The sequence below is a fragment of the Agelaius phoeniceus genome, chromosome 9, assembly GCF_051311805.1.
Source record: "Agelaius phoeniceus isolate bAgePho1 chromosome 9, bAgePho1.hap1, whole genome shotgun sequence".
In the NCBI taxonomy this organism is placed as follows: Eukaryota; Metazoa; Chordata; class Aves; order Passeriformes; family Icteridae; genus Agelaius; species Agelaius phoeniceus.
In genome coordinates this window covers 27,239,363-27,260,819 of record NC_135273.1, presented here as the reverse complement: position 1 = coordinate 27,260,819, position 21,457 = coordinate 27,239,363, and the positions used below count along the sequence as shown (strand labels likewise).

Sequence of the window (21,457 nt, the reverse complement as noted above, 5' to 3'; positions counted from 1 at the left end):
TTCTATACAATTACCACAGTAATTAACAGCAATAAACATTAAATCTTGAAACTACTTCTTTCAGATCATTATCAGAGTCTTTCATTTTTCCTTTAAATAAATAAATAAAGATATTTTCCCCTAACGCCACAGCTCTTTAACACATAAAGAATTAGCTAAAGAGAAAGCAGACATCCTCCCACCCAAGACATATGGGAAAACAAAGCTATTTGCATATATCCCCACAGGTCTCCTTTTGCTTGCCAATTTCCAGTCTTTAAACCATTATTAAGGGAAAAAACATTCTGCTGCTTATTTTGGTTCATGTGTTCTGCTAAAGAGAATACTCAACTCAATATTTTTTATCATTTTTTTCCAGTTAGATTAGTAACACAAATAAGAACATTCAGGAGCATGTTGATCTAAACATCTCCAAAATCACTCTCACTCACATGCAAAAACCATAGGTATTCTTACCTCCTCATTTTCTAATCAATCCATGATAAAAAACATGTGTCTACAGATCTCTGCTGAAGCAATACTTGAAAAGCAACAGTGAGCACAACTAGGAGGAAATTCAGCAAAGCTTTTTGTTTTCTAAACAATCATTCAGAATCCCCAAATGATTGTCTAACACTAACTTTCATCATTATTAAAAACCAAATATCTAATTAGCTACTGTTTTATTAGACAGCAAGGGTAATCCTTCTTCATATATTAATATTAAAAACCTGGTATGAAAATGCAATTCTCTCCTGTAAAGGGTCAGAGCTCCTCAAATACTCCCCCCTGCCTGAGGTGATTATTATTTCTGTAAGGATGTCCCTTCCCCTCAGGTGGTATTGCCAGCCCCTCTGCAGCAGAAGGATCTCAAATTTGTTTGGTTTTATTATAAAGTGATTAATAAATTTCATGAAGTCTCAAGCAAAGGAAAAGTCCATCTGCAGAGGAATTTAAAAATATGACCAAGAGAAAGTTAGATCTTGCATTAACCATGATTAAATTCAAATATATTTAGTAGATCCTAAACCATCACAATAACTACTGTAGACTCAGGTTTTTAGAACTTTTGTAGAGATGGTTTACTCCATTCCAATCCATGACACAATATAAGAATAACAACAATTCTTCCTGACATCAGCTGAGGAAGATGAAACACAGAAGGTTAATTAGCACACAAAAGGGATTAAACACTGAAACATTGGGAACAAACCCCTTCCTGAGCAGCAGCACTCACTAGTCCTGTGACTTTGTGTCTGATGTTTGGAATACCTCATGTTCAACAACATCTGATTAAAGCTTTCAGTACCCTTGGATACTCTGCAAGACCCTTTTGTTCTGGAAAGCCCTGGCGTCAAACCTAAGCCAGCACCTGCTGCTGGGTTGATTCTTTGCTGTCTAAGAGTCTGCAATCAAGTTCACAGTTCAACCTTGAGCACAGGAGAACTTCAGAGCTCTCTATTGCCTTGATCACCTGTATTTCATAAACATATGGAATTCAGAAAAAACATCTGGATTTCAAGAAGACTTTTCACTCATTTTTCAGGCTAGTGGCACATCAGCTCTTACATAATTTGAGAAAAAGTAATAAATTTTTCAAATTTATTATTTAAACCAACTAAGTCCAGATTCTTTAACCTAAACAAGAAAATAGATCTCAGTCTTAAAAACAAAGTTCCTTCTCTTCTTCCCCCCAAAAGTGCAGCTTTTAGCTAATTTTTACCCTGGTGATTTTTTTTAATGAAGTGCAGTGGCATTGCTGAGTTAGTGAAATTAAGCCCCTCTGCCATCTTTACCATAGCTAAGCACAGAAAGGGAAACAGAAAAATCTCATTGCTAACTTTGTAGTTTGCTATCTTGCCACTTTACTAACTGGTCAGTTGTTTTTTAATTCAAGCACAGCACATTATAAACCATCAAACACCTTTCTGAGGCATCTGTCTGAAGAGACCATAAATGTCTTACTGTTCTCTGGCATAACCAAAAAAATATTCAGGACTTCTCTTACTCCTAATTAGTTATTTTTCTGTCTAAACCAGATCCAAAGGGAACTGGCTAAATAATAGCAATCTGAACAGGAAGAGGATGGTCTGAGATTTTCCCCAAAAGCACTTCCAACCCCTAGTGCCATCACTGCCATTACACCACTGTCACATCTCCCTGAAGCCAGTATGTGGTTACTGGGAGCTGCTGAACTTGCCAAACTCACTTGTTTCTGGGCTTGAAGGCTCTCCCTTCTACCATAATTTGGAATTTTCTTTCTTTCCAATGATTTAATTAGGATTTGAGGGAAAGAAAACTTAAATACACCTGTCATGAGTACTCAGTCAAACCCACTAATTGGCCAATAACCCAGCATTTTAAATGTTCCTCTTTGCTTGCCTCCCACCCTTCCCATCGCAAGGCTGCCCTTGTTATTCCCATTTTAGTACTCTAATATATTGTTTCACTTAATTACAGCTTGTCCAGACTTATATGGCTGCACAGGATGGGAGAGAATAAAAGATATATAGCACCACAAAGACTCCCACAGATACTTCTTTATACAGCAAAGCCACAGAATGTCACCAAATGCTCCTTGCTAAATAGGGAGAGCACACTTTGGGTGGTCCAAACTACTTTTTAATAATTTGATGCACTCGTATATGCTTCCATACATAAGGCAATCATTACAAAGCATCCTTAATGCAAAGCAACAGAGAAAATCTTCACTGAAAAGAAAAGCACACTGCTGTTCCTTCAGCCAAGATTTCTACTGCACCACAAGGGCCTGGTGGGGTGTCCAGTTAGGTGTTGGTGCTCAGGCTGTGCTGACTCATGAATACAATGCCAGAATTTGACCTTTAATTATTCTTCCACAGCAGGAAGGATTATTATCCCTATTACAAAAATAAATGACAGTTCCTTCCTGCAAAGATTCTGTCATTTGAAGGAGAAAGGTGATTACAGAGAAATGTTGGTCCTAGTTAATGGATTATTCCTTTCTTAACAAAGTTCCCCCGACATTATTATATGGCTTTTGGGAGATGAGATATGTCTTAATTCCTGTTAATGGCAATGTCAAATATTCATGCAAGTGGGCCAAAGCAAAATTACTTTGAGAATTACTGAGGAACTGCATTAGGACAAGTGAGATCACTGGGTTATAGCCCATTATGCAAAGAAGGCTTTTGTATTCCAGGCACTGGATGTTGCTTGGTTTTTTGGTATAAACATAACAATTCTTCTATTGCACAGTTTCTGTATTTGCCTGAGTCCCCATGCATGCTTTGCTAGAAGATACTTTGCTGTTGATGTAAGCAAACAATGGCCAGAAGCAGAGCAGAGGAAATCACTCTGACTTTGGAAATGAAATTCAAGCCAGCCATAACACACACCAGCACTAAATCACTATCCTGAGCTCCCTTCCTCATCTGCTATGCAACAGTTGAAGATTTATCCACCCTTGGATAAATCTTCAACTGTTTGATTGGTTTGATTCTTGCTGATGGATGAAGTAGGGTGCTGGGAAGGCCATGGAGCAGGTGACCTTGAGTGACATCATGCAGTGCTAATTAGAGGATTACACAGCTGGTGAAGAGTCTGGAGCCAAGTGCCATAGGAGCACCTCATGGAGCTGTGAGTGTCTAGCCTGGAGAAAAGCAGTCTCACAGGAGACCTCTCCTCTCCCTGCAAATACCTGAAAGGAGGCTGCCACCAGGTGGGGGTCCCTCTCTTCTACCATGTAACAAGGGAGAGGTCAATGAGAAATGGCCTCAAGTTGCATGAGGGGAGGTTTAGATTGGATATCAGGAAAAACCTCTTCACTGAAAGGATCACCAAGGCCCAGAACACGATCCCCAGGGAAGCAGTGCAGTTGGTGGAGTCACCATCCCTGAAGGCATTTAAAAGACCTGTAGACATGGCACTTAGGGACATGGTTGATATTTGGACTTTATGATCTTAAAGGTCTTTTTCCAACCTAAATGATTCAATGAAGTGGGGACTGCCAATAGCTCCTGAACCCATAAGACATTGCAAATTGATGAACTCAACTACTGTCTCCAAATAGTGTGACAGTGGCTGTTGCCATTTAGTGCTCTCCCATAACAGGGAAAAATCAATTAAATTATTCCAAGGGATGTCCCAGCTCAATTTTTGTCTCTTTCTTGAAGCCCTCTATAATTCTCCCATATGGCTTTGTAAGAAACAGTCTATTTGAGTCTTGGTTACTAAACCAAGAGAACACTAAAACAAAATATCCAGTATTTAAAAAGTATCTCTGTAGGACTCTATGTTCCCCAGTAGTGAGACTAATCCTATTTATTCAATTTGTAAACAAAAAAGAAAGCATTATTTCCACTTAAACAAATGCTATTATAAGATGATGAATATTAAATCACTCTCCAATAGAATTCAGGCATTCAGATTACATTGGTAATGGGCTCTGACTCTGAAAAATCCAAACTTGGAAACATTTTTTCCTCTGCTTTTTATTTAATTTTTACAGTCTAATGATGCATTTTCTCCTCAAATGATTGAAATTACTCTTAAAATAACTCCCAGAGCACCAGATTCAAACATTAAATACATGAGAAAGTAAATGCAGAAGGTATAAAAGGCCTACATAGCTCAATCCAATGAAGAGCAAAACTCTGCCTCCTTTGCACATGTCTGGCTGGGAGATGCAATTTGTGCAGCTCTGCACAGCTAGCTAGACATCGAAAACAGTTTGGACAGGGTGCTGAAGAAAGCCAGAAAACCCACACAAAGCTTCAGCCATAAGAAAAATAAATAAATAAACCACAGAAATGTGAGAAGGAGAAGGAATGGGATTTCTGTCTCAATAAGGAAAACAGAAAGAAGTGTTAGGAAGCCACATCAACTCTTAACTGGGTAAAACAAACCAGAAACAGTCTCCAAACAGGGAAGAACCCAAAGAAGTTCTGCCCATAGTGGCATCAGAAGGATTCCTGGGGGACTGGGCAAAGGCACAAAAGGAGCAGAGGAAATGTGTCCTTGATTCTGCATACGAATGGACTCATGCACACATTTACACACAAGTGTATACATATGCATGTATATAAACAGACACACTCCTTTACTATTTTTCTTGAAATTCACACATAAATATCTCTCTATATATATTTCTGTATCTAAATCTACCCATACATTTGTGTGTGTTTGCATGTATATGGATCCACACAGATGAATCCTCTCCCCTACTGTTTTCATGAAAGCCAGTGGGGATTGGGAACTTATTCAAAGCTCATTGCAAATTGAGATATCTGAATATATTTTCTCAGAATGATGTCACTGCCTGAAGCCCTGCATACATCCTCCAGGACAAACTTCTACCTTTCTGTTCAATGTCCAGCTATGCTTTCATCCAACAACTTCCAAGTGCATGTGTAAGCATTCAGTCCCTAACAATTCTGAATTGAAGAGATCCCTTTCTGGAATGGGGTCCTCAGATTCCCCACTCAAGTACACCAAATCATCTTTGCATTTCTCCTTGTCTTTTTCACACACCTGAACAAACTGTTGAGCTTCATGCCATCAGTCCAACTCAAGAGATTCTATCTACCTTCACTCAGGGAAAGAAAGTCAAGACCTTAGGCCTTCCACGGATGACATCTACATTTCTCAAAGACTTCTCTGTCCAAAATGAATTAATTTGCACCCTCTGGTTCCAGGCTGCTGAAGTTGCCCTTTCTCTAGCTAGTGTGTGCTGTATTATTCTGTTTCAGAATATAAAGGGAGGAAAACAGAATCACCAATAGCCCCAGTTTCTACAAAGTTAAGCCTGAAGAGTGGTCACTAAAATGAAATTAGTTTAAAAAGAGACACTAAAGAATGACCAATGAGAGCTTTCAGAACTGGATTAATAATCACTTTTGACCAGATGACTGAGCTGAAAAACTGGTTGAAAACTGCTTCTAATAACACCTTTCATTTCCCTTTCTCATGAGCATCCACCCAGACAGAGATTTCTCAAGTCTTTTAAGATTAAGTGATTTTAAAAATATCTATTTTGAATACAAAGTGCAAACCTTCTGTTCTCAAAGTGCTGGTCCTGGGGGTTTTGAATTTTTTAAAAGAACTTGCATCATCTCTTTGCAAAACATTTTTCAAACTATTTCAAAGCTCAGAATTATTTCCTGAACTTGCCTTGAATTTTTGAGTGACATAAGATGCCTGAAACTGCCCAAACTCTTGGTCCAGAGATCTCTGACCAGTTTTTGCTACCACTGAAGTTTACAGGAAAGCTGTGATAGGACACATTGAGAATAAAGGCTGTACCATAACTTCAAGATCATTTTTATATCACATCAGGCATTGTCCTGGAAGCATTTAATATGTTTTATGGGAAACAACCACTGCCCATGCTCCCATACCTTGCCAGGAATTATGGGGATTAGAGAGGGGGAAATCTCACTGCTGCTATTAGCACACACACTCCATACCTTAAAAATCAAAGTACTAAAAGTAATGTATAAGTAATAATTGGAAGTGAAATTGACTTTCTTTAATTACATTTGGTGTTATATATAGTGATGCATTACTAAATAAAAAGAAATATCATGACAAATGACAAAAATCCATGCTTAATTTAAGCAGACCAATTACTTTAAGTGCTGCCACAGTCAGAAAAGTGATTCAAGGATAACACAATTCCATTTCTTCAATAGCTTCCAGATCAAATTCAATGTAAAAGTCAAAAGGTCATTTTTTTTTTCTCTACCCCATGGTATTACAAACTCCCTGTTGGACCTGGAGAACTTGGCTGAATTCTTTCTTTCCTGGCATTCTCTGCAGCTGCAATGATGATCATACATTAAAAGACAAAAATTTTTTACAGGAAAGTCTTCATTTTTTCCAGGTAGATCTTATACAAGTCTGGAAACTAGACATCCAGTGTGCAGTTATGCCTGAATAACTAGGTACTGCAGAAATTGTGTAGAATAAATACTCAGGCAATTCTGTTCCTTGCTGGGTGAAAAGGTGCTTAGCCCCAGTCCATCCCTCCCCTTTATTACCTCATACAGCAGCATCAATGCAGAGGTGGCTGAGGATTCCCTCCCTAAGTGATTGCTGTTGCAGACTGATGAGCATAAAGAAGTTACATTTCTCTGCAGCTGGCTGCCTCAAGTCCATATATCCTTACTGTTTAAACAGCAATCTCAATTCAAGCTTCTCCACAACAGTTCCAGCTGGGAGGCACCAACCAGTTGGAAAAAAACCAGGTATTTTTAATAACACAGGCAAACTCTTATCAGCACAGCTCATGCAGGACAAGTCAGACACTTCCTGGCAGTGTCAGATTTGCTGAAGAGGCACCTACCAACACAGGGGGCTCAGCACCTCAGGTGTCACATTGCTTGTGTTTATGTTAAGCAAGGCATGCTCACTGGAAATATGGCAGCCCCAGTGATGCAGAAGTGGTTGTCTGGCAGCTGAAATCATGACACAGAAAGCAGTAGATGAGTTATAAAAAAACAAGGATAAAAGAAAACTTAAAGCAGGTAAGGTGAAAGTAGCTCATATGCAAATGCTCTGTATGCTTCTTTTTTGTTGTGACAGTCAATGTTTCACATCTCAAGGGATTTGCAGTGCTCCACGTGGCCTGTGCAAATGCATGCATTTCTCAATTTTCATTACATTCCTCTGCAAATTAAATATATGCAAGGGTAGCAGCCTGCACAAAGAATCTTGACAAAAGACAGACCATTCCAGGACCAATATATCTTGCTGTAAAACTATTAATAGCACAATTCCTGTAATTTACAATCATGGCTGAGGCCCTTGACAGGCAGGACTCAGAAATGAAATTGCCACATAATCGCTGTGGGAAACTCAGCCTCCCACAAAACCAGTCATACCAAAAATTAAGTTCCTTCCACATAGCAAGATTGATCAAGTAGCACTCAAAGTTAATGCAGCATCAATGAAAAAGAACAGACCTCTAATCTTGAGGAAAAAATTTAGAACTCAGTAAGCTGTGGCCTTGGGGCTTTTCTCCTGTAGGAACCAAGCTTCATAGCTTGGTTTGGGAGGTCAAATGATATTCAAAAGGTTCTTCTGTAAGACTTTTATACAACACTTTTCTTCAGCAAACAACACTCACTTATTGATACCAAAACTTAAGAATAAATTATTACAGCTACTTTTCCCAGGTCTAATACCATTTTCATTGACAAAGTGGACTCATAAAGTGCCCCTATTTTATCTTACATTTTGCAATACAGATATGCAGACATGTATGCAGGAAAGCAGAGACCTCATCTAACTATAGAGATAAGAAGTGTTTTTCAGTAGTAAGGTTAATCTAGTGAAAACATAGCTATTACTCACATTTCTCCTCAGAAATATGATTTAATATGCCTCATTGTTTTCATTTCACATCCAGCCTCCAAAACCCTTCTCAAATTCATTCTCTCACCACACATCTGTTTATTTGCTCACCCTAGAAGCACAGTTTCAACTGTTTATTTCCCAACCTCATCTTCTGGTGGGTGGCACCCACTGCTTTTAACTGATAGTCATTTTACAGCTTGCTAAGATTCTTTATGAAACTTGCCCCACTACCAATTTTTCTGTCAGTAAAGTTTGATTACTGATACTTCTACATCCAGAAGGTCAGCAAAATAAAATATTAAACTTCCCAGCGGGCCTGTGCACATTGTTGCAATATATGAGGAGGCAAAAAAGATGCTCTTGTAGAGGAAAACATAATTCAAAACACATCAGCACAACTGAACCTCCTCAGGATGACACAACAGATCAGAATTCTGTTGCAAATTCTTTTACAGCTGGGTGGACCTGGTTCCACAGAGCACCATCTGAGAGTCATTGGCAAACTTAGGGGCAGCTGGCTTTTTTCACCAAAAAATGAATGTCAGTCTCAGCAACAGCAGCCTCCCAGTGTGATCAATGGGGAGCAGGTTTCTCTGCATCTTCTGAAACCATGCACAAGCCATAAATGAGAGAAGTGGAAAAACAAGGGCTAAATCATGAAGATAAAATACCAGCATTAGCTTTTATCTTTTCTGGTATAAATACAGGGGAACTGAATGGACAATTATCAACCAACCTTTCCCCTGTTGGTGCAGCTCAGTAGGAATCTCTCAATTTCTTGTTGTAGACTTTAAAGCATTTTACTGTAAAGAACTATATCCTTTCACTGAAGTTGTGCATACATTTTCATCCATCATTTCAGTGTGAAAAAAGGCATATTTCATTGTAACCACAAGAATACTAGGGGCTTATAAGGCTGTTCAGAAACTACTCTGTGTTTCTAACAACCAAGTCCATTACTTTTCCACAGAAATTATAATTGCAAATGTATGTCAAAGAAGGGACAAGTAATAACTTTAATAAATAATTTTCATCTTCAACAGTGTGGGACGTTCTTTAAATTGTGCAATGCTATTTAGTCTCCAGAAAACCTGACAATTTCCACAAGGAGGACACCAAGGGCCTTTAGAGAGCAGCAAATGAACAAATTAAAACACTAATCAAAGGAACGGTCCAACTTTCAGAGACCAGGTAGAGAAGGACCACTTATTATAGAAAACCACCAAAGCCCAGTGCTGGAAATTCTCTGTAGTCACAAATATGTCACCTCCCTCATCATGGCCTGCAGGGGACTCCTGCCCATTGGGCAGGGAGGTGCTGCTGGAGAAGCAGGAACAGGGCTCTGTGGAAGCTCAGAACAGAGGAAAGGGCCATGCCCCTGGAGCCAGGCACCTGTTTTGGAGCTCAGCATGCAATACCCTGGGAGGTGGATTGGTTATTCATCCTCTGTTCACCAATCCACGCCCAGATCTGGCAAGGTTCACCCAGCTTCTTTATGGGAACCCCTCCCACCAGATTCTTACAAATAAAATTATTCTACTGGAATTAGCCTAAGATGGATGTCACACCCATGAGGAGAAGGAGAGGAAAGAGCAGCTGCAATGCACACCAGACTCCCCACAGGAGAAGAATGCCTGTGGCAATCTTCCATAACCTTAATGTCTTACTGATACAGCCTGTGCCAAATAGAAAAGATCAATTTGATCATAACTGAATTTAGAGGTACGTGAATTAAGGGTTTCAGGGTTTGCTACTGAGATGTTAAGCTTTTGCAAGAAAAAAAAAAGAAAAAGACAAAGAAACACAAACGCATCACTGGAATAAGGGATACCATAGTTCAGTAAGCAGATAGGCTAGTAGCAAAAATAGCAGCTTGCACATCGAGTATCTGGGGTGTCTCTAAGACATCCTAATAAGATTATTTCTTCCCCCTTCATTCTTGAAATAACTGTTAGAATAATTTGAACTCTTTAAACTCAATCCTCTGCTAAAGAGCAACATTCTCATCACTACCACAAGGCCACCAAAAGAACACCTACCATATACCTTGCGACTTCTGCTTTCAAAGCATTCACTGTTCAAGCATTACAGAGGACAGTAATTACAGGACAGTTCATTTGCTGGGTTACTAGATTTTTTGAGCCTACAGATTAGCTCTACAAGCATCATGGAAGTCTTCTCATGCTTAAAACAATTCTATGTCATTAAAAAGATGCTAAAGTCTCATTTGATTTCCTACTTAAACCCATCCTCATCATCCTCAATGTTCCTGTTAAAGGACCAGCAAATAACTATGTAGCAACTGAAAAGAGAAATCTGCACCCAAAACTCAGGATTAACCAAAACTAGCACCCAAAACTAAGTAACCAAACTTCAAAACCAAAGATGATATTTCTCTCTCACTTGCTACTGAAAATAGTAGGGAGATAGTATATAGGGAGAATGCAAATTAAGATTTATTTTGCAATGGTGGAAGATGTATAAAATCTAAACTATATATGCATAGACATACATAAGATTGTTTTTTCCTTCTGTGATTTAACCTTAAGTTTGCTTTTTTTATATTCTGTTCATGGTAAATCACCACATCAAAAGTTTTGCATCACATTTTAAAGCAAAACTGTTAGCAGGGTTTTAAAAAATACCATAGAAAATTTATTTTCCCCACTACAGATCCTGTATCCTAAGACAGGAGTGCTGAATATACCATGAGTTAAGTATTTGGAACAGTGCTCATATCAGTTGAGCAGGGGTGGGGGAGATATAAAAAAAAAATGTATACACAGTTCCCTTTCCCTCTGAGAGCCTGGCACAATGAGAGATTTGGGGTTTTATTATTCTTTATGGCTATCATAAGGTACCAAGGCAAAGACTCCTTTTCCTCAAGTTTCAGCTCAAAGGAAGAATTTTACTGAGGGAAATGCATGAGATTTAGAGAAAATGCTAACTCTACTTTTCAGCTTAATGCCAGGAATATCACTGTGAAATTTAGTCCAGACACAGAATAGTGTGTGGAAGCATGTAGAAAAAGTAATAGTTACTGTGAAAATTTATTTGTAAAGAGAACGATACTCAGCTTTGATAGAAAGCATTTTCTGGAACAAGTAGAGACCATGCTGAACTTCCTTGCACATCTATGTGACCCCTGCTGATCAATGTCAACACTTGATTAATATTTCACTGAAAAAGTGTGAGAAGATTCAAACTTTGTCTGTCTGGGTAGGTGTTGCTAAGCAACTTTGCTCCTTCTCTGGGAACTAGTCTTCACAGCAACCTTTCCTTCAAGACAAAGACCTGCATCCACTCAAAACACTTTGTCAGTGAAAAACCCAGCACGCCACATTCCACCCTTCCCTTTCCATTCGCTCCCCACCTCCCAGCCGAGAAGAACCCAACGTGCCAGTGCCTGAAGCGCTGTCCTGCCCTTACCGTAGTCGCTGTCGTAGAAGACGATGAACTTCTGCCAGCGCAGCTCGGTGACCAGCTTGAGCATGACGTCGTTGAGGCGCACGGGCGGGCGCGCGGCCAGCGTGTACTCCTCGTCCTCCAGGCTGGGGTTGAGCTGGCAGGCCGTGCGCGGGGAGCCGCCCGTGCTGCGCTGCACAAACAGGTGCGGGATGTGCATGGCGTCCGTCAGCGACTGCAGCGCGTTGGCCGACGCGCAGCCCGTCGATGTCACCAGCGCCAGGATCCCCAGGGTCATCAGGTCACAGGCTGGAGAAGAGAAGATGTAGAGCAGGGTTTGAGCGAGCTCAGCAATTCCTTCGGCCGACCTCGATGCCAAGAAGGGAACGAGGAAGGTTTTGCCCTTGCCATCAACACAGAGCTGAAATTATTTCTATCGCGCTATCAGCTGAAGCCTTTCAGAGTTAGGTCCTGTACCTTCAGAGTAGGAGAGAGTATCTGCAATCTGTCTTGGTATGCCAAAGTTGAGGACAGATAACATAACTACTGTCAGTTCCTGAGACACGGCTGATGTGGATGGAGATTATGGCCCTTGCTTCAGGTCAGTCCTGGTGCACACAGGAACTGAATTGCCATTTTTTAAAACTCACTTCACTGCTTTAACCCCTTAATCCTTGTTGGATACACTGGATGAAGATTTTGGACAATAAATTTCCATTCCAAGGACTTGCCTCATACAGCAGAGCTTTGAGGGAATATTTAAATTGATAAAAAACATTCACTGTTTGTCTCAGAGCACTGAAAAAACAAAGGCATTCTTTAGAACCAAGACAACCCATGAATGACTAAACAATTATTAGCAACACTGTAGCTGTCCTTAAAAAGATCTGGAAAAGCACGTATCATTTAAAAACACAGCATATACATTTGACCCCATCTGTTTTTGAGAATAAACCATTATTCTCATGCTGAGTTTGAAACACAGACCGTGGAGAGGCCTGGTCCGTCTGCTCTGCTGCTCAGGGCACCACACATGTCGTGTTCTTGCTGGACTTCTCCAGATCAGGCAACCTGATATTCAGTTGCAGTTAGAAAACATTTCCAGCCAGGGCCCTCAGCAGCTATTCAGTCAATAGCAGTGAGAAGGCTGTGTAAGAGTGTAAGGCAGCCAGGAATGCTGGTTTTTACTAACTCCAGTGAATAAATGGAAGCAAGTTGGCCCTGGGAGCTCAGCACAGGAGACCCTCATAGGTTAGGCTAGCGCTAGGCCTGAGGGTGCCCCAGGGGCACTAGGAACTGCCTGCTCCACCTTGGAAGAGGGCTGGGGGCAAGCTCAGGGTGGGTTCAGCAGCTGTTTCAGACCCCAAAAAGCACAAGCACAGCCTGCCCACAGGAAACCCTTCTCTGCTCCCCCTGCACAGCCAAGCTGGACAGGAGGAGACTGGAGATGATCCACAGCCCTGGGCAGTCTGCAGGAGCTCCTTAACAGCGTGTGAACAAAGAGCCTCTGGGGGGGCAATTCAGAGCCCCCTGGGACACCCAGAGAGCTGAGCCAGCAAACTCAGCTTCCAGCTGGAGAAGGGAGGCTGCCCATGCTGGCGCTTCCCCCTGCAAGGAGACTGCACAGGCTGTGGGACTGCAGCCACACAGCCACTGGTGACCTGCAGCCTCATCTCCAATAGAAAGGCAGAAAAAAGAACACAATCTATTAAAAGCATTTATTTATCCTCCTCCAAACACCTATATCTCCACTTTCAGAGGCCAGAAAGTCAAAGGAAGTAGATTATGAATAATTAATAGTTAAGTATTAATGAATATTAATTACCTCAAGTCTCCATAATTAAATACACTACTGTTTCTCACACAACCAATGAAGCACTCCACCAAAAATCTTCTTAGACCAGACAGAAAATAGATATATTTCACTTTGATATGGGATAACAGAAAGAAAATGTTTGATCTTCTCTGTGCACAGAATGTTCAACATGTATCCTGATGCAACAAAGATGAAGAGCTTTTAAAATTATTTCCTTGATGGTCTTTACAATAAACATATGTCAGCTGCATTATCTAAATTTACTCTGTGTTGATTATAGCTATATGAAATTGTTCTTTGTTTTTCCTGAGAGCTGACCTGATTTAACAGCAGGGAGGCATTATATTTGCCAAATGGGAGACCCAGGTTCGGGAACAGATTTGATTTCCCAGGCTTCTTGCCAGAGAAAACCGAACATGTCATACAGGTAATTTATTTAGCCACAGTAGGGGAGGGAACAGAGAAGTGAGAACAGAGGGAGAGAACAGCAGAGCTGAGCCATAAACCCCTGCAGAGATCACCAGCCAGCAAGCTTTGCTGTCACCAAGGGTGAGAGCAGCAAGCCACATGGGGCTGTAGCAGGAACAATTTACTTGCAAACCAGACTGAAGGAGACAAAAAACAAAGCCCATTCTGATGGGAGGCTGCATTGGAGAGTCACTTATTTGTAAAATTCAGAGCTGATCACCAGTTTTGCAACAAGAAATACCTTCACTCAGTGGCTGACACTAACCAAAAGCTGCTGCTTATTACAGCAGAAATAACAGAGAGGCTACAGATCACAGCAAATGGGCCCCCTTATCTCCCAGCACAGCCCACCAAACACAGCTGAAATAGCTCAGCAAAGACCATTTCAGCTGAGGCATTTTCCCAGTGTTTTGTAGCTTGTGTACACGGGTGAGATTGAAGAATTAGTCAATATGCTTCCACATTCTGATATTTTTGTCAATTGATTATGTTCTGCCTGAAAGCATATGCTACTTAGTACGTGTGTGCTCCTCTTGCCTTTGTTTTGAGATAGCAGGCAATAAAAACTGGAATGACTAAAGAAGAAAAAAAAATTTTCATGTTTTCTGAATTGCTTTCTTTAGTCAAATTACAGAATGTGAAACAGAACATGTCATTCCTAATAGAAGACTTTCATTATACAAAAATACAATGGATTCCAAGAAGTTCAACCTCTCCACCATTATTGCACTGAAGGGTGAGAATAAGCTTTGAGGACATAAAGAAGGAAAGTATTACTTTTTACATGAGTAACACAATGGGGAACAACAACATAACAGACTCCATTAAAAAACTCATTAGATCTTAAGGCATCTCAAAATTCCTTAGCAAGGGAACATTCAAGGATTACACAATCTTGGGAGAAAACTCTGGTGAACCACTATTTTTGTTTTAGTATTTCCCCCACATTCCTACAATTTCTTGCACAGAAAAGTGATGCAATTTTCTGTTTAACTTCACAATAGCTATGGATTTGCAGCAACAAACAAATATTCTTGACTCTGTGACTGAGTAAATGGCTAATTCTGTCTACCAGCTGCAGCTTCATAAGCATTCAAAAGAACCTGCAATTTTTTCATAAAAATTTCATAACCCTGATCTTGACATTCTTACAAGCTGAATACATTTTATTTGAAATGCTTTGGTCCATATCAAACTACCAACATAAGGGAAAGGGGAATCAAAACACCTTGAGAACTTCAGTGATCTTCAACTACTAGAGTTATGGTAATATACGTTTAATAGTCTCCTAACTAAAATGCCCCCAGTATTTATTTATGTTGCAGATATCTTTACTTAGACAGGTTTTAAGAAATAAGGCCTTTAAAGTATTTGTTCCACAGATGAAAGGACAGAAATGTTCTGGTAATTCTGCCCCAGATTTGACTGCTACTTAAACAAATACAGATATTAGTTTACTGTGCTGAGAATTACTTCATCACCATCAAACTTCATTTTAGGAAGACACCACATCATATAAACCATACAGTAAGAAATATGTAGTCTAACATGATGAAAACATGACCATCATCATACCTAAAGGATCTTGATTAATGTATTTGAGCCAATTAAATCATGTCATGGTGTTTGTTCAGTGTTGGTCTCCATCAACAGACCGTCTCTCAAGCTTATTCTTGGATTGCATTCAGGTTTCCCAAACTATTGATTAATCTTGTCATTATTTTGGTGAAGTATCTCTCCTAAACTATTCTTTTGAAATCTGTTTTCAGACTTCCTTTAACAGATCTGCTTGACACTTTACATCTTCAACTGTTATTTCCATCACAGTGTTTCACAAGACACTGCTTTCTTCTCCATCTATTGCCTCTAATTTTATTCTCACATCATAGCAATATATACAAAACTCTCTCATTTTGTGACCCACATCTCTAACTCCAGACCACAACTTTAACTCCATTAAGACCACACTTGAGCCTGAAAAGACACTATTAATTTTCAGACTTTGCCTTCTCCACGTGACTTTTCTCATCAGTGGGACTCCTCGTGGTACATGAGACAATGCAAGACTTCTACTTTGCTGCAATCATCCTTCAGGTCTTGCATTCCTACCCCAGCTTCCTGTACTTCCCAATTCTGAAGACAGGTGCAGATGGCAAAATCCTGATTTGGCACCATCTTCATGAGGATATTTGCATTAAGAGCTTTATCTCAGATCTCTGTAATTAAATCCCTCTCTCTCTCTCCAAACCACTGGGGATTAAAATACTCCAAGAGAAACTGTTATCTTGCTCCTGGCAATGTGACAACATGACCATCACTCGGTCTCCCTTTCAGTGACTTCCTATTATCTGACAAGAGTAGAAACTTGATCCTTTGTTTCCTCCATTATCAACAGAGCAGCTGCCAGTGTAATTTCAGCTCTAACAATATATCCACCTACTGGCATTCACACTGCCTCTTCAAACTTCCATGTCTTTCTGTCTCTCACTTCTGGGCATTACCATCCTGCCCACTCTGGACACCCTCTCATATTAAATAAATCCTCTTCAAGTCTTTAGTTGAATATTTTTCTTTCTTTTTCATTTTGACTAACCCTTAGGAACTCTTTACTGCACTGCAAATGAAGAATCATCCACATCACAAATAACTTGCATTAAAAAAAAAACACTGTCTGAAAATGGAGAGGCTGCTGCCTTTCTGCTTGGAAAGGTTTTCAAAGGAAGGAAGATAACTTCAGACATGCTGTATTACTCTGCAATGAAGTGATTAACTAAGTTGGCACTTAAGTGTGTGTGATTAGGTTTGAAAGCCACCTTCCTGCTGAGACAAGGGACTTGATGCTTGCCTCGGTACTACTGCCTCAGTCAATCTGACAGAAAACTAATTTTTCACATTATTCATCTTTGAAGTCTGAAGAATACAGCAGATTTTGGGGAAAACCCTCGGTTTTGGGAACCTAAATCCTAATATTCCATGAGATTATCAAGGCCTGTAGTATCTGCTGAAAATGCATAATTAGCAGATCCCAACTGAACTAGCAAGCAGATGCAGAACGTCATGTGCTATATACAAATGAACTACTGCATTATTTATGGGTATAAAATTTAATTAGCATTTTGGTTCATTAGCCAATTTCAAGATAAACACAGATACACATAAAATTTTGGGGTAAAACACTAGAACAACCAAGAGTTAGGAGATAAAAATGTATCAGTTTGAAAAATTGTCTTAGATCAAGATGTAGGGTCTGTGGGAAACACGCCCACAGAGATATTCTCAAATTAAATGGAAAAAGTCCTTCTGGGAGGTTTGTTGGAGTACTGAAATGAGATCAACTGCATCCACCAAGCAATATTTCAAACTCAAAAGGATAAGGATACAATTCTTCCATGTAAAGCCAAAATAACACAAACCACAGAAGGGTTTTACACATATCTAAGGAAAACCTGACTGTTTCTGCTCTAGTACATGATAAAGTTCCATGAAGTTAGGGCTCAGGACCACAGTTAATTCAGCCACCCAGAAAAATGGCAAAAGACTATCAGCTATCTACATTTTATTCCTCTTTAGGCCTCAAAAGGCCTTTAAAATTTATTGGGTTTGTGCAAAACCAGCTGATCAGGCAGAAAAAAGTATAGAATAATTTCATCTATATCACTGAGACTGCTTCTATTAAAAATATTGATTTACACAAAGATTCACTCCTATTATTGTTATATTAAAAATAACATTCAAATTAGTTATCTAAGCACTCACTGAACCTCATGCTTCACTAAATGGGGTTTTCTGAAGAGTAATTTATTCTTGCTTCACATTTTAGGATGTTTCTTACTCTTCAGCTTCTTTCCTTAACTGAGAAAAGCAATTCATAATGAATTTGCATAATTTGCACTTAAAGACACACTATGTAGTTGTTCTCCCTTTGGATCCTCAGCAATAAACTTATTTTTCTTTGTTTCATTTCTGTAGGCTTTTACTTACCTTTATGTGCTGTACTTACACTATGGTTCTACAAATAACAAAAACTTTATTATTTTTATTAGGAAATCTACACAAAGCTATAGTTACTTGTCACATAATGACTGATAATATAGAGAAAAGATAACAAAGGTAGACAGCAAAAACCATTTATGTAGCACTTTTATTGCTGTACCACCTTGTATGTAGTGAAGATGGAAATTTTCTACTCCATTATGAAAACAAAATGCATCTTAGAACTAGAACGAAAATCCACAATTTCTCCTCTGTGGTTTGATTAAAAAAAGTAAAATCAAGAGAACCAAAACCCCAAAGTACCTCAACTTAGACGTGTCCTTTTTTAGGATAAAATGTTGGAGGACAATAAATATTCCCTCCTTCCTCTCCTCGGTCTGAGAAAGGGCAGGACAGGTGTACCAGTGCATTCATACATCAGTGTGTGCACATAAGAATTCAAATAAACACTATGTCAGAATTCCTCTGACAAAGCAACATCTGAAGAACATCTCAAAAGCGACGAAACCATGAAAATTTTTAAATGTTTACCCAAAAAATTGGGAAAATTGCTTCTAAAGGTCATCCCCCAATTTTTGGGCAGTTTTTGTACTGTGTTCCCATTATTCAAGGAGGAGGAAGAAGGGAATGAGGTGCTGGGGTCAGCAGCTGGCTCCATCCCTCTGGGTTCAGGGCACTAACAGGGGCCTTGTCACTGCTCAGTGACATCAACTGCTCCAGAGAAGGGTTTTTAGATCTTCAGCTTCCTTCCAACTCTGTGTTTTACAACCTGATGTCTTGGGGGCCAATTCTCAGCATGTATAAACTCTCAGAGCTCCCCTGGCACTACCAGAAGTGTCCTTTACATCTAAATAATTGCCACCGTGCCTTGTTTGCTCCATGACTCCCTTGGCTCTGCATTTTCAGTGCTCTCTCATTGTTGGCTGGCACACACAGACAGCTTTTGGTACAAAGGCTGCAAAATGCTGCCATTTCATAGGACCTATGATAAACACCAAAACCAAAATCCCTTCCCTAGCATTCACATTAACTGCAACAACTGGAGGTGTAAAGAACTATCACTGGCAAGACAAACCAAAAAGCCATTTCTGTGCAGGACAACATTCTTTGTGTCAGCACTAACCCATGAAAGTAATAATTGAAAAATTAACCAGGAGCACGAAGAGGAGCAGTCTAGGCCACACTTCTGTTTGCACTTGTGCAGACAAAGAAATTATTCCAAAATGATAATATACAACAGAGAATAAAAACAATGATCAAAACTAGAGTTTTGGCTTTCGTTTAATTTATGGGAGTGTATTAATAACTCCCCTCACTCTTTGATGGCCAAAATAAAACACCAAGCACAAGTAACACTGCTCTACTGACAACACAGTTTCATTTCTGTACAACTGAGTGATGCCATCAAGTGGTCAACAAATACACCACTTGTTTTCCAAGTAAGGTTTTTGGGTAAATCTTCATTGAACATGCTGTATTTTGAAGCTTCTGTCATGAAATCAGCAAAAAGCACACTCCACTGATAAAAGTGCATCAATTGAGAGCACTAGTGACAGGCAAGAGATGGCCTTGTTTTTCCAAAAGACAGCTCTGACACTGCTCTCTAGCTCCTCCTAAGAATGTAAGAGTCTCTGAGAGCACAAACAGCCTTCTGCTTTAGAAATGAATTTTGCTATTTGTTTTGCAGTTGGGTGGATCTAGAAGACCACAGCAGGAAAGACTGCATAATGTAAGCATTAAAAGTATTTATTTTTTAAAAAAAAACAATTTAGCATTGTGAGTGGTTAAGGATGTACAACATCCCAGAATTTAAACTTTTTCTAGTTTTCTTAATTAATAATAAAAAGAGCCATAAGCAGCTAAAATGGAAATTCAATGGTACAAAAATTCTGCAGAATAACTGTGCTTGTTTTCTCAACAAAATCTAACTCCATTAGTGAAGACTTGCTCTTGGAATTGTAGTTTGGCATGATTAAAAATGTGATTAAGCATTTCTGATAATTTTGAATAGTGCATGGTTCTACAGAATTACACATTAATCACAATGGCATCAGAAAACTATTTTAAGGCACTAGGTGGAACTGAATCAGCTTTGACTTTTTTTTTCTTTTTCCCCTTCAACACTAGTTCTGAGGTAGAATTAACTGCAAACCATCTCAATTATTCACAGAACATAACTGCTTTTCTGAATACTGCATATTTGATCTCTATTCTAAGTTCTTCAATAATTATGTTTTCTTTTGCCCTTCAACACAGAATGAGCTGCACTCTCTCACCCTCTGCTTTTTTCACCTGCCTTTCATGACAAATCAATGACACACAAGTATTTTTTACACCCTCATTAGCATTCTGCAGGGATGTCTGACTTTGTTGCCTCCTTTGGGACTATTTTACTTGCACACACTGAGTATTATTTCAATGTCAGTGTGGCTCAGGCTCAGATGCAGCATACACCAAAGGAAAACATTCCTCTGCCATCTACAAATGCAGTCAAACACAGTAATTCCAGATAAACTGATAAAACCTCTCATTCTTTGGTACTGAGGAGCACATTTGGATCCAGAGCAGCACTGACAGCCAAGGAACACATCAGCCCTCCCTGCCTATCTAAAGATATCCATGCACAAATAGAGAAACTTCCTTTGGGGAGAGGCTTAAACTCTTCCCCTTTGCATCCCACCATAAGCTGAAAGCAGGAGGGATGAGCATCAGCCCCAAGCCTCCTCAACACTGCTTCTGCACTACCTAGAAAAGATTCCTGTCATTTCCCCAGCACATTAGGAGCACGTGCACTCACTGCACACTCCCACTCACGTAGACATTTTAAGCAAACCAAAACACTGACGCATGATCTCCTTTCCAATCTAACATTGTGCTCACTAAAGTGCCTACTTGATAACAACAAAGTCAAATAACTCAAACATCTCTCCAAAGCAGCACTTTACATCCTCAGACTTTAGGAAGACTCTGGGACACACATAATGCTATTGGGGCTGCTGTGTCACCAGAAGCAGAATGATATAAGGCTCAAGGTAAGTTCACAAAGGATACACCCTTGTCTCATGTACAGACAGCAAGTTCCACACTCCAACAAGCAGCTCCAGAAATGCACAGCCCTAAAACTCATCCTTATGGTCCCATCTATGATCTTCCCCCTCCCACAGCTGTTACTTCTACTAGCAAAGGGGACAGCAATATTACATAAGGCAGAGGAGACACCAGAAATCTTCACATAGCCAGGGAAGCACAGCCGTGGTGGAGGAGCCCACTTATCTGAACAGCATTCATTTATTTATGCCAACTGCTGAAAGACTTGTAGTGTTTATGAATCTGGTTGTGACTCAGGATGTATTTATAGCATATATTTATCGACAAGCTTTAGGGGTTGATCTATTGAAAGATCTCTGCAATGTATCACATACTTACAACTGCATTCAAAGATTATGCAAATATCCCAAG

At 39.7% G+C, this 21,457-nt stretch overlaps 1 protein-coding gene across 5 annotated transcripts in view; it reads right to left on the bottom strand.

Moving 5' to 3' along the window:
- Window positions 1-21,457, bottom strand: part of GRID1 (glutamate ionotropic receptor delta type subunit 1) — a 485,558-nt gene that overhangs the window by 278,371 nt on the left and 185,730 nt on the right. For all 5 annotated transcript variants that reach the window (XM_077183338.1, XM_077183339.1, XM_054637706.2 and 2 more), the window contains one exon: window positions 11,746-12,030. In XM_077183338.1, the coding sequence (XP_077039453.1) occupies window positions 11,746-12,019 (274 nt within the window). In that variant the 5' untranslated portion in view covers window positions 12,020-12,030. The remainder of the gene's footprint in view (window positions 1-11,745; window positions 12,031-21,457) is intronic.